Consider the following 13,441-nt stretch of genomic DNA (forward strand, 5'->3'; position numbering starts at 1 on the left):
ATTAACCACTGGTGGGCTTCCAGTATCGAGGAAAATGTGGAAATAACTAATCGTTACTGAAAATAATCTGCCAGTTCCTCTGGGAATTTTCTAAATATATTCATGTGAAAGAGTTTAATTGAATGTTTTCTATCCATGTTACACTGTGACCAAATATGTTTCAATCAAGTGCTATTAACAGGTGGTGATCGAGTTGGCATTAACCACTGGTGGGCTTCCAGTATCGAGGAAAATGTGGAAATATCTAATCGTTACTGAAAATAATCTGCCAGTTCCTTTGGGAATTTTCAAAATATATTCATGTGAAAGAGTTTAATTGAATGTTTTCTATCCATGTAACACTGTGACCAAATACATTTGGTTTTGTGGTTTTTCAATCAATCGCAATTAACAGGATAGCTTCAGAAGATTATTTTTCCCCATCAGTAGGATATTTCCGTATCCAATATTGTATGCGCCCGCAATCGATTATTGCTCAGTCGCCGAAAGTTTCGAGCTCAGAGAGTTCATTCCCCTCTAGTTTGCCTTCCAAATTGCCATCGTAAACCACACCTTCTCTCGATTCAATCACACACAAAAAGCATACTTAAGCGATATTCTGGTGGTGAGACACATTCATTTTTCGTGAGGACATCGACAAGACAACATCGTTGCCTAACGTGCTGGAGGAGGTGGACGGCGAAGGATCGACACATACACGCGCAAAACTCTTTCCGTTAGGATGCCATTCAGCATCGAGAAAGTTCCGGAAAGATCTAATCATTGCTGGAAAATAATCTGCCAGTTCCTTTGGGAATTTTCAAAATATATTCATCTGAGAGAGTTTAATTTAATGTTTTCTATCCAGGTTACACTGTGACCAAATATGTTTCAACCAAGTGCTATTAACAGGTGGTTATCGAGTTGGCATTAACCACTGGTGGGCTTCCAGTATCGAGGAAAATGTGGAAATATCTAATCGTTACTGAAAATAATCTGCCAGTTCCTCTGGGAATTTAAAAATACATTCATGTGAAAGAGTTTATTTGAATGTTTTCTAACCATATAACACAGCGATCAAATACATTTGATTTTGTAATTTTTCAACCAAGTGTAATTAGCAGGAAAGCTTCTGAAGATTATTCTTCCCCATCAGTAGGATATTTCCGTATCCAATATTGTATGCGTAAGCAATCGATTATTGCTCAGTCGCCGAAAGTTTCGAGCTCAGAGAGTTCATTCCCCTCTAGTATGACTTCCAAATTGCCATCGTAAACCACACCTTCTCTCGATTCAATCACACACAAAAAGCATACTTAAGCGATATTCTGGTGGTGAGACACATTCATTTTTCGTGAGGACATCGACAAGACAACATCGTTGCCTAACGTGCTGGAGGAGGTGGACGGCGAAGGATCGACACATACACGCGCAGAACTCTTTCCCTTAGGATGCCATTCAGCATCGAGAAAGTTCCGGAAAGATCTAATCATTGCTGGAAAATAATCTGCCAGTTCCTCTGGGAATTTTCAAAATATATTCATGTGAATGAATTTAATTGAATGTTTTCTATCCATGTAACACTGTGACCAAATATGTTTCAATCAAGTGCTATTAACAGGTGGTTATCGAGTTGGCATTAACCACTGGTGGGCTTCCAGTATCGAGGAAAATGTGGAAATAACTAATCGTTACTGAAAATAATCTGCCAGTTCCTCTGGGAATTTTCAAAATATATTCATGTGAAAGAGTTTAATTGAATGTTTTCTATCCATGTAACACTGTGACCAAATATGTTTCAATCAAGTGCTATTAACAGGTGGTTATCGAGTTGGCATTAACCACTGGTGGGCTTCCAGTATCGAGGAAAATGTGGAAATATCTAATCGTTACTGAAAATAATCTGCCAGTTCCTTTGGGAATTTTCAAAATATATTCATGTGAAAGAGTTTAATTGAATGTTTTCTATCCATGTAACACTGTGACCAAATACATTTGGTTTTGTGGTTTTTCAATCAATCGCAATCAACAGGATAGCTTCTGAAGATTATTCTTCCCCATCAGTAGGATATTTCCGTATCCAATATTGCATGCATAAAACCTTGTGCCTCCAACGTAACGCTCTCGTTTTCGAAGTTCTCCAAATATTCATTCATTCAGAATGAATTCAGATTCAACTTCATACAAATGATCTCTAAATCAACGATAGTCCTACGTCACCCTTGCGGTTATACCATAGATATAACCTACTTCCTGTTTTTTCAATATTTTTATGCGACGTCTATTCAAAATCCATGATTACCTTTGCTTTATTATTAACCCCCCATTATTTGTTAATTTTTCCTGCTTTTCGTTCTTTGACCTATCATTTTGACAATTCATTTTGAGAGGTTTAAAATTGCGACAAGATAGAAATTTGGTGTGAAAGAGGGAATTGTGGAAAATTAAGTCGCAAATTCTCTATACTTTATAATTAAAGTTTTTATGTAGTATTTAATTTTTGAGTTTGTTTGAATGACAAATTGAAGTTCATAGAAGAATAAGATTTCATTTGATATTACGATTTTTGAAATCGACTCAATGGTTGTAAAATTATGACGTTTTGGAAGAAATCTTACTTATTTAATCAGCAAAAGGCCCCAGTGGCATGTGCTGTACACAAAAGTCGTCTCCATTCACATGAATTTTATATTTTTTTTTCCAATTGTTAACTTTCAAACTTATTTCAAGGATCAACATATCATATCTTTCCATTAATCCGCAAACATGCCTAGTAGTAACTTAAAAAAAACAAACTCATAAACGACAAAAATAGTTTTCGATCGTATATTTTTTATATTTTTTTTTTTATAGTTTTATAGTTTTATAGTACCATTTGCTTATTGGCGCTTTTTTAGTTGAAGCGCCTTTTAATTGGCAGTTCGCCAGTTGGAGCACGCGCCAATCAAGAAGCAATCATCCGTCATAATTGTATGTCAGTTTTACTCAGTTTTTCAATGCCATTTTTATTGAAGGGTCTTTGAACGTTAAACTCAAAAAATGAAGGCACAGTATAAAAGTATTTAGTTTTGCAGTTTGTTTGAAAAATGCATTCGTTCGAAAATATTTATTAATATATATATATATATATATATATATATATATATATATATATATATATATATATATATATATATATATATATATATATATATATATAAAGTATAAAGTCATTTTTGGGAAAAAGTGAAAAAAATCGAATCACCCCAGCAAACATTAAATCGTATAACTTTGCCCATGATAAGTTACATATAAATTCGTATCAAATCACAATCGCATAAAATATCAATCAAAATATCGATCATGTATATCTTAACTCGCATAAAATGCAAAAACATAATTAACTTCCTTGAATAGTGGATGTGATATAATCCACTTTATATATATATATATATATATATATATATATATATATATATATATATATATATATATATATATATATATATCAACGCGAGTAGCGAGTGCATATATATATAACTATAACTTTTTTTTTTTTTTTTTTTTTTTTTTTTGTGAAGAAGGTGGAGATCTTCATAGACACCCAGTCGTCATGTTGACTGGGTAGTGTGAGATTCTTACTCACTAAAACCACCTCCTATGCGCTGTGCCTTTTTTCCCCCCCGGAACCACCCATTGGTATTACTTCAGGGGGAGGCAGTGCTCACGCACTCATTTCATTGGGCCATTCTCTGGTCTTCTCTCCATTTGCGTTGAAGCTCTGACATTATCAGCGTAATCGCTTTTGTTACTGCATTCCACGTACTCTCGTCGCGGAACATTTTTTGGGTCACATTACTCTCGTTGATTTCGACATCAGATGCGAGCATTTCAGAACGTTCTTGGACGAATCGAGGACATTCGAACACTACGTGGAACGGAGTTTCCACTATGTGTGCACACTGGGGGCAGTGGGGCGAATTCGCATGTCCGAATCTGTGGAGGTATTCCCGAAAGCAACCATGACCTGACAGGAACTGCGTCAGCTGGAAGTTCGTTTCTCCGTGATTTCTGGTAATCCACTTGGTTATGTCTGGAATCAGCCTGTGGGTCCATCTTCCTTTTGAGGTGTTGTTCCACTCTTGCTGCCACTTCCTCAACGAGTCACTTCTTGCTCGTTTTCGAGCATCTCTGGTATTCCGTCCAGTTGAAGCACGCTCTTTATAGCACGCATTGTCTTCCGCCAGAACAATATCGATGGGAATCATTCCCGCTATGACACATACAGCTTCCATGGATATGGTCCTATATGCACTCGCTACTCTCATCGCCATAGCTCTGTAGGTTCTGTTCAGCAGCGTTCTGTTTTGTTTATTGTTGATCGCTGCCACCCAGGCTGGACCAGCATATCTGAGTATCGATGTGGATACGCAAGCCAGAAGTCGCCTTTTACTGCTACTATTCCAGTCATTATTCGGCATGATTCTGGCTATCGCCGTTATGGCCTTTGCCGCCTTCTTGCAGGCGTAGCTGACATGACTCCTGAAGTTAAGTCGGTCGTCTATGATCACACCCAAGTACTTAAGTTCCCGTTTGGAGGTAATGGTGTGGTCCCCCACTGTGATTTCCGCTCTTTGTACAGCCCTGCAGTTGCTGACCAGTATAATTTCCGTCTTGTGATGCGCTATCTGCAGTTTTGCCTCGAGCATCCAGCTCTCTATCGTTCTTATCGCCTCGGTAGCCAGCATTTCCACCTCCTCCAGTGTCTCGCCCGTTACTGTTAGAGAGATGTCATCTGCGAACCCAATGATGTTGACGCCTTTTGGCAATTTTAGCTTTAACACTCCATCGTACATCCCGTTCCAAAGAGTTGGGCCCAGAATGGAGCCCTGGGGGACACCTGCAGTTATATTGAACACTTTTTCTGCCTTTCCTGCGTTGTAGAGCAGGATTCTGTTCTCAAAGTAACTCTTCAGGATCGCGCACAGGTAGTTCGGTACCAACATCCTGTGTAACGCCTTTGCAATGGCTTCCCAGCTGGCACTATTGAACGCGTTTTTTACGTCCACTGTTACTACGGCGCAGATCCGGTCGCCCCGTATTTTTTGTTTCAGTGCTTTCTCGGCTATTTCGATGACGCGCATAATAGCATCCACAGTCGATCTACCCTTCCGGAACCCGAACTGCGACGATGAGAGTCCATGTTCGCTCTCTGTACACTTCGTCAGCCTGTTTAGTATAATTCTCTCCAGCAGCTTACCAAGTGTATCTAGAAGACAAATAGGCCTGTATGATGACGGCTCTCCTGGTGTTTTCCCCGGCTTCGGCAGTAGTATGAGTTTCTGCCTCTTCCATATATCGGGGAAGACTCCTTCATTTAGACAATTTTGCAGAGTTTCTCTGAACATATTCGGGTTCGCTTGTATGGCCGCTTTTAACGCCACATTGGGGATTCCGTCAGGGCCTGGGGATTTATTTCTCTTCAATCTTTTTGCTGCAGCTAATAGTTCTTCCGTGGTTACTATTTCGACTCCTTCTCGTTCTTGGCTGTATGGTGGACGTGGCCAACTCGTCGGTGCATGCTGCGGGAAGAGCCCATCAATAATGCTATTTATCCTTTCCGAACACTGTTCGGTGAGGGTCGACGGGCCTTTGATTTTTGCCATCACAACTCTATACGCGTTTCCCCAAGGGTTTGCATCAACGTCATAGCAGAGTTCTTTAAAACATCGTCTCTTGTTGAGCCTGATTTCACGTTTTAGTGAAGATTTCGCCACTCTAAGTGCTTCCCTGCGTTCTTTTCTGTCTGCGGGAGACCTAGCTCTTTGCATGCTCCGCCTAGCTCGAAGACAGCTAGCGCGTAGAGAGTTAATCTCTTCGCTCCACCAGTAAACTGATTGGCGTACGTTTTTTGGTTGTAGCATTCGTGGCATGGCAGTGTCACAGGCTCTTGTCACAGTATCGGTCAGTTCGCTTGCATTCATGTTGGGCGGAGTTTGTACACGAAGTGCTTCGATGAAGAGATCTTTGTCAAAATTCTTAATCTTCCACCTCCGTTCTCTGGGCCTTGGCCTTCGAGTTGATGATGACTTTCGACTGCCGAGATTATATCTAATGGCTTGGTGATCACTGTGAGTGTAGTCGTCGCACACCCTCCAATTCATATTCACCGTTAGCATCGGACTACAGAAAGTGACGTCGATGATCGATTCTCGACCATTCCTGTGGAAAGTGCTGGTTGTGCCTTCGTTGGCTAGTTTCACTTCTAGTTTCGCAAGAGCTTCTATTAGATCAAAACCTCTCGTATTGGTGAGTCTACTCCCCCACTCCACTGCCCAGGCGTTGAAGTCTCCGCCGATGACGAGGGGCTTTCGACCAATGAGCTCTTCTGTTAACTTGTCGAGCATCAGGTCAAATTGTTCTATCGTCCACCTAGGGGGTGCGTAGCAGCTGCACACAAAGACTCCATTGATTTTGGCAATCACGAACCCCTCATGTGCCCTGGATATCTTTTCTTGAATGGGGTATTTTCCCGTAGTCATTATAGCTGACAGTCCCGCCTTATCGGTCAGCCAGTTTCTGTCATCGGGGGGCACCCTGTACGGTTCGGCTATGATTGCTAGGTCGCACTTCGTTTCCACTACGGCTTGCCAAAGCAATTGTTGTGCCGTGTCACAGTGGTTAAGGTTGATTTGGATTACTTCCAACCAGTGCCTCTTTGAAGACCGGGCATCTTGGGCCTCCTGTAAAGTGGTCATTCCTTTCTTCAGCATTGCAGAGCATACATTTCGGTGGCCTGCTACAGTCTTTAGCTACATGTTCCGTTCCGCCGCATCTTAGGCAAAGCTTCGATCTATCGGGGCCATTGCACTTTGTCGCGAGATGACCGAAGCTCAAGCAGTTAAAGCACCTTACAATTCGTTGGACAACTTTAAGGGGGCATATTGTCCACCCTACTTTCACCTTGCCAACCTCCAGAATCTTAGTTGCTGCCCTCCTTGGCAGTCTTATCGTAGCCATTTGCGTACCTCCGAAAGCCTTCCTCAGGCGTATTGATAGGGAAGTGTCTGTCAGCTCGAACTGGCCATTCAAGGCTTCTCTCAGTTCGTCTACCGTCGTGATTTCATCCAGATTTCTACATTCGATCACGGTTTCTTGTGATAGTGCTCTAACTTTTGCCGTTTCCCCTAGCGATTTCTCTACCAGATCTTTATAGGCTGAGCTCTTAATCGTCGGATCTCCTTTCAACTCGAACAACATATCACCGTTCTGGGTGCGCCTCACTTTAGCCACATTCTCACCCAGATTTTTCAAGGTAGGATCGCCTTTCACTTTCTTCAGGATATCAGCGTAGGTTGTAGCGCCTGCTGCTGAAACAATCAGAGCATCTGGTTTCTGCCTCTCTTTTCGGGGTTTCGGCTTCTCTTTCGCTTTCTCTCCTTTTGTTTTTTTCTCAACTTTCTGCCACTCGTTAGGATTTTGGTTGTTGTCACTATTTTCTCTACTAGTACCTTCGCAGGCATCTTTCTGTTTCTTTACTTGTCTTTTTTCTTCTGGGGTTTGCCTTCTTCGTTTTGTGGTTAATGGGGTAGAATCTCCCATTGGGGTCGAAACCGCTTCCTTCGGTCTACTCTGCGCAGCCTCGTTCAGTGCGTTCTCCGCCTTCTCTGCTCTAGCTCTCCAGGATTGCTGCTCACGATCAGCTGCTGCAAGCGCTGATTTGATTTTTATCGTGAGGTTTCTTATCACGGCGTGTACATTACTGCGAGGCTTGATATATTCGTAAAGTTCCTCGCATGCTCTCTTGGCTTCACTCAGCTTCGATTTTTCATGGTGTAGTTGAACGTCGATGGATTTCGGTTTTTGTGCTGGAGATTGTGTCAATATTGGTGATCTCATCACTTGACCCCTTCTGGCAAAGATGCCTACCTCTTCAATTTCGTTCTCGAATTCTGTGGAATTTGTTTGTAAATTCATATTTTGTTGGGTCCCCACTTCGGGCCGCTATCTCCGCTCGTTGTACATAGTCGCTTTTTTGTGATCCCATGGTTATCTATGCAAGCAGTGAGGCCATGCAAAGGGTTGACACGGTCCTTCATGGGGACCGTGATCAGAGCCAGATCAGCGCAAGTCAGGAATGTGACATCTGATGCCTAGTACCTAGTGCCTGAGCCTAGACGAGCATCGAACGTACCCGAAGGCCTGCCAAGGATTTTATCGGGACGGGGGCAATCGCGCCATTGACCCACACGCCATTTCAGGAAGGTTTCACCCTTCCTTACTGAGGGAGCAGGATGGCACGAATGTCAGCCTTTAGCGTCAAATCTCACTCGTTTCCATATCATGTCCGTTTTCCATATAATAACCAGTTTGTTGTAATCAGGATCTTACTGGCGTCGATCCTGATATGCTTAGCACTCCTTCCATTGCTCCTGCTCACGGTATTTCCCCCGTGCAATCTCCATAGGCTTTACCGCGCCCTTACTCGCGTTGTCACCCGATTAGCCGCCTCTTACGACAGGGACAGGGACCAAGACCCGAAGTGCTATTCTAGGCCGGCAACTCCACGGCGAACTATAACTATAACTATGACTATAACTATAACTATAACTAAAACTATAACTATAACTATAACTATAACTATAACTATAACTATAACTATAACTATAACTATAACTATAACTATAACTATAACTATAACTATAACTATAACTATAACTATAACTATAACTATAACTATAACTATAACTATAACTATAACTATAACTATAACTATAACTATAACTATAACTATAACTATAACTATAACTATAACTATAACTATAACTATAACTATAACTATAACTATAACTATAACTATAACTATAACTATAACTATAACTATAACTATAACTATAACTATAACTATAACTATAACTATAACTATAACTATAACTATAACTATAACTATAACTATAACTATAACTATAACTATAACTATAACTATAACTATAACTATAACTATAACTATAACTATAACTATAACTATAACTATAACTATAACTATAACTATAACTATAACTATAACTATAACTATAACTATAACTATAACTATAACTATAACTATAACTATAACTATAACTATAACTATAACTATAACTATAACTATAACTATAACTATAACTATAACTATAACTATAACTATAACTATAACTATAACTATAACTATAACTATAACTATAACTATAACTATAACTATAACTATAACTATAACTATAACTATAACTATAACTATAACTATAACTATAACTATAACTATAACTATAACTATAACTATAACTATAACTATAACTATAACTATAACTATAACTATAACTATAACTATAACTATAACTATAACTATAACTATAACTATAACTATAACTATAACTATAACTATAACTATAACTATAACTATAACTATAACTATAACTATAACTATAACTATAACTATAACTACAACTATAACTATAACTATAACTATAACCCTCATTTTTTTTTACTTTTGGCAGACTTATCTCACTTCTTAACTAGGCGAACCTAGCCAGAATTTTCACCTGCCCCCGGGCTTCTGAATGCCAAAGGGGGACTAGGCTCTGCGGAATGCACGTATCTGCATGCTCGTGCTGTTTCAGTCCTGACCGAGAAATTGTCGGACAATCGCGCAGGTGCTAAGGATGACCGACTTTTGGATGCCGGCCAATTCCTTCTCCATATTCAACACCTTTAGCGCTTCCAGAAGTGTCTTCGGGACAATTCCAGTTCCAGAGAGAACGACTGGAACAATTCTTGGGACCTCCCTTAGCCCCCACAGTTCCTTGAGCTCCACGGCCAATGGTCGGTACTTGCAGATTTTGCGACCGTGGGTCTCCTCCAGATTCTGGTTCAGTGGAATAGCGACATCGATGATGGTGACTTTGCGGTCGCTCTTGTCGTAAACCATTATATCTGGCCGGTTGTGGTGGATCGAGAGGTCGGTCAGAACAGTGCGATCCCAGTACAGCTTGAAACGGTCATTTTCCAGGACAGGTGCAGGCAGGTACCAGTAGTTTGGTACGTTGTCTTCCAGTAGAGCACATTGGAGCGCCAGTTGTCGATGAACAATACGGGCCACGTTGTTGTGGCGCTCGGTGTAGGCTGCGTTGGCCAAAACGGGACAGCCTCCCATAATGTGCTCTATGTTTTCACCTGGTTGATGGCACATCCGGCAAATGTCATCAACGTCTTGATGCCAGACGTACCGCCTGCAGTTTCTCGTCGGCATTATCCTGTCCTGGATGGCTATCATGTCGGCTTCTACTACTGAAGAGAGTTCACCACGCGTTAGCCACAGATTAGATGCGGCCTTGTCGACGTGTGGCCGATCCAGTTGATAGGGGTGGGCACCATGCACTGCCTTCTGCTTCCAATCTGCAATCTTCTCCTCCACTGTCTGCAGATTGCATTTGAGTTGGTACTCCGCTTGCGCCAAGTGCAGAGCGCTGTATCCTCTGTCGGCGGCGCAGACAGCCCGGTATAGCGCGTTTTGGTTGGCGCGTTCTGCGAAGTACTCGCGCAGTTGTCGTACCTGGGCAACACACAGTGCAGATATGTCGACTATTCCAAGTCCCCCTTCTTTGCGTGGCAGTGAAACTCTCTCCAGTGCCGATTGAGGATGGTGCATTCCGGCCTCTTTAAATGCTTTCCTCATCCTCCTCTCAAGGTCCTCTAGGTCAGTTTTGCTCCATTTGACTACACCAAAACTGAAGGTCAGCAGGGGAACCGCGAATGTGTTGATCGCGCGTACCTTGTTCCCCGCGTTGAGGAAAGTCCTCAGGACACAGTTCACTCGACTCAAGAACTTGTCTCGCAGCTCCGTCTTGATGTCGGAGTGGCGAATCCCGGTGAGCTGTCGGAATCCAAGATATTTATAGGATTCGCCACGAACCATGTCTCTTATGAACTCGCCGTCATAGACCTCGTAACCTCCGGATTCGGTAAGCTGCCCTTTCAGCATATGGACACAGCGGCACTTGTCAAGGCCGAACTCCATGCAGATGTCCCTGCTTATGTCTTCGACAACCCGGATAGCTACACCTAGACGCTGACGTGAATCAGCGTAGACCTTGAGATCATCCATGTAGAAGGTATGGGTTACTTCTTCGTGGGCGCCGTCGCCATACCTTATTTTATAGCCATGACCGTTTCTATTGAGCGTCCTACTGAGGGGGTTCAGTGCCAGACAAAACCAAAGCGGGCTGAAAGAGTCGCCTTGGAATATCCCCCTCTTTATCTGCAGCGTTCTAGACTGCAACACATTTTCCCCATCACTGAGGTGCAGAGACGTACTCCACTGCCTCATCGCATGCTGCAGGAACCTAACGACGACGGGATCAATTTTGTAGAGCTCCAATACCCGGACGAGAAACGAGTGAGGTATGGAGTCATTACCCTTCCTGTAATCGATATAGGCCATGCTTAGGTTCCGCTGGTTATATACCGCCTGGCCGACTATGGCTGCGTCGATGATGGCCTGGTCTTTGCAGCCATGCGTATTTTTCCTGCATCCTTTCTGCTCTTCTGCGATGATGTGATGCTGTTCGCAGTGAGCAGAAACTTTGGCGGTAATTATGCTGCTCAGTATTTTGTACAGACTCGATAGGCACGTTATCGGTCTGTACTTTGATGGGTTCAATGTGTTGCTGTCTTTCGGGAGGAGGAAGGTGACGCCACGGGTGGCGAATTCAGGAAGGTTGTGTGGGTCACGTAGCACCTTGTTGAAGCACTCAGCTATCTTTGGATGTGCGACGGTCAGCTTCTTGTGCCAAAAGTTCTGGACACCATCGGGGCCCGGTGCTGCCCAGTTCCTCAGGTACCGCGAGGCTTCGCGGACATCGTTCTCTCCGACGATGATAGCTGGCATCTCTCCAATTTCACCACAACTCTCCTCCTCCCGTCTTAACCACATTTGCCCGTCGCGATGTTCTACTGGGGTCTCCCAAATACCAGCCCAGAAGTTCGTCACATCGCTAATATCTGGCAAACCTTCGCGGTAGTCGGGCTTCTCGTCGCTAATGTGGTCGTAGAACGCTTTCTCGTTATCTCTGAACATCCGATTTTGTTCCTGGCGCTTTGCAGAGTCAGAGTAACGTTTCAGCCGTTTTGTAAGGACGCTCAATTGCTGTACCAGTGTGTCGAGTTTTTCCGTCAGCTGGTGAGCTCCCAGCTGGCGAAGTTCAGTAGGCCGCACGATCACAGCAACTTGGCGACATAATTTCACCGATCTGCTGCCTCTTTTGTACGCCATCAGTCTTCCAATTGCGGCGCGCTTGTTTAGGATCCGTTGCTCCAATCTCCTTCGCCATGGAGGCTCACGCCTTTCACGGAGATGTTGGAGCAGTCCGCCTCTTGGCCTAATACGGTATCCTAAACTTTTGGCGGTCGCCACAGCAGCACAGTAAACTTTCAGTTGCAGCTCCTCCATGTTCTCAGCATCAACCAAGTGCAGCGGAAGAACGAAGTGCAGCGGAAGAACGTGCTCGTTCATGAGCTTTACTGCACTTGTCAGCCTGCGGGAATGCTGCAACTTCGGGATCCTGGGGCGCGACAAAGGGTCCGTGTCGCGGAACTGTGAGATCGCCTCGTCGTAATGGAAGACCAGATCGCGTAGTAGTTGTTGATCTGGCTGTGGATCTTCCGGCTCAGAGGGTTGTTGTACTGTGGCTGATTCGCGTGCCCCACTCGCGAATGAATTGCTCAGCCGTACTGAACTTCGTCTCGACACATCGCTTGCTCTGCTTGTTCTGGAGCTTAGTTCTCTCTGCACCTGCTGCTTGATCTCGTCGACTTGCGTTTGGGAGAGCATATTGTTGCGTACAATCGCTCTACGCCTCGCGTTCATCGCGTTTTGGTCAAGCCTCCCGACGAACTCTGGATACGCTTCCTCGAACATTGCGAGTATTCGAGGGCGACCGCTCATGTCCGTCTCCAAAGCAGTGCAGATGTAATAGGCGCGGATCACGAATTCGTTCATTTCGTGTGTCCACATGATCCGTCGCCTAGTAGTACCCACAAGTGTGGACGACTGTCGTCTGACAGTCGCAACACGTCTCGTAGGCGCAGCGTTTCGTTGGTGATGTCGATGGCTGCTGTTTCCGTGTGGCGGTAGCTCTTCGGGTTGAACCCGGCTGGTGGCCCGCTCTTGCACATCGCCCTCCAGCCGCTGGCCGCTCGCTCTTACGCCCGTTCCAGGACCAGCTCCAGTTCGGGGACCCTCCTCGGGTGATCGCATTCGTAGTATTCGTCTTGACCTTAGCTCCATTGTCTGGGTGTATCTCCTTTGCCCGGGAGACAGCGGGTTGGCAAGGCCTCCATGACTCGAGCATTTCTCAATAGATCGCAAAGGTTTTTGCATCAATTGATAGGAAATATATCTACGCATCTATCATAACGAATAACATTTCATTTTTCTTGAGATAAATAATTG

At 43.5% G+C, this 13,441-nt stretch overlaps 2 protein-coding genes across 2 annotated transcripts in view; one reads left to right on the plus strand and one right to left on the minus strand.

Moving 5' to 3' along the window:
* The window catches only part of LOC129769350 (uncharacterized), a 201,617-nt gene extending 191,317 nt beyond the window's left edge, over positions 1-10,300 (minus strand). Inside the window, exon 1 of the mRNA XM_055771608.1 lies at positions 9,517-10,300. Within this exon, the coding sequence (XP_055627583.1) occupies positions 9,608-10,264 (657 nt within the window). The 5' untranslated portion in view covers positions 10,265-10,300 and the 3' untranslated portion in view covers positions 9,517-9,607. The remainder of the gene's footprint in view (positions 1-9,516) is intronic.
* LOC129769069 (uncharacterized) overlaps positions 1-13,441 on the plus strand; it is an 80,392-nt gene that overhangs the window by 43,827 nt on the left and 23,124 nt on the right. The window lies entirely within an intron of this gene.

The sequence above is a fragment of the Toxorhynchites rutilus genome, chromosome 1, assembly GCF_029784135.1.
Source record: "Toxorhynchites rutilus septentrionalis strain SRP chromosome 1, ASM2978413v1, whole genome shotgun sequence".
Classification (NCBI taxonomy): Eukaryota; Metazoa; Arthropoda; class Insecta; order Diptera; family Culicidae; genus Toxorhynchites; species Toxorhynchites rutilus.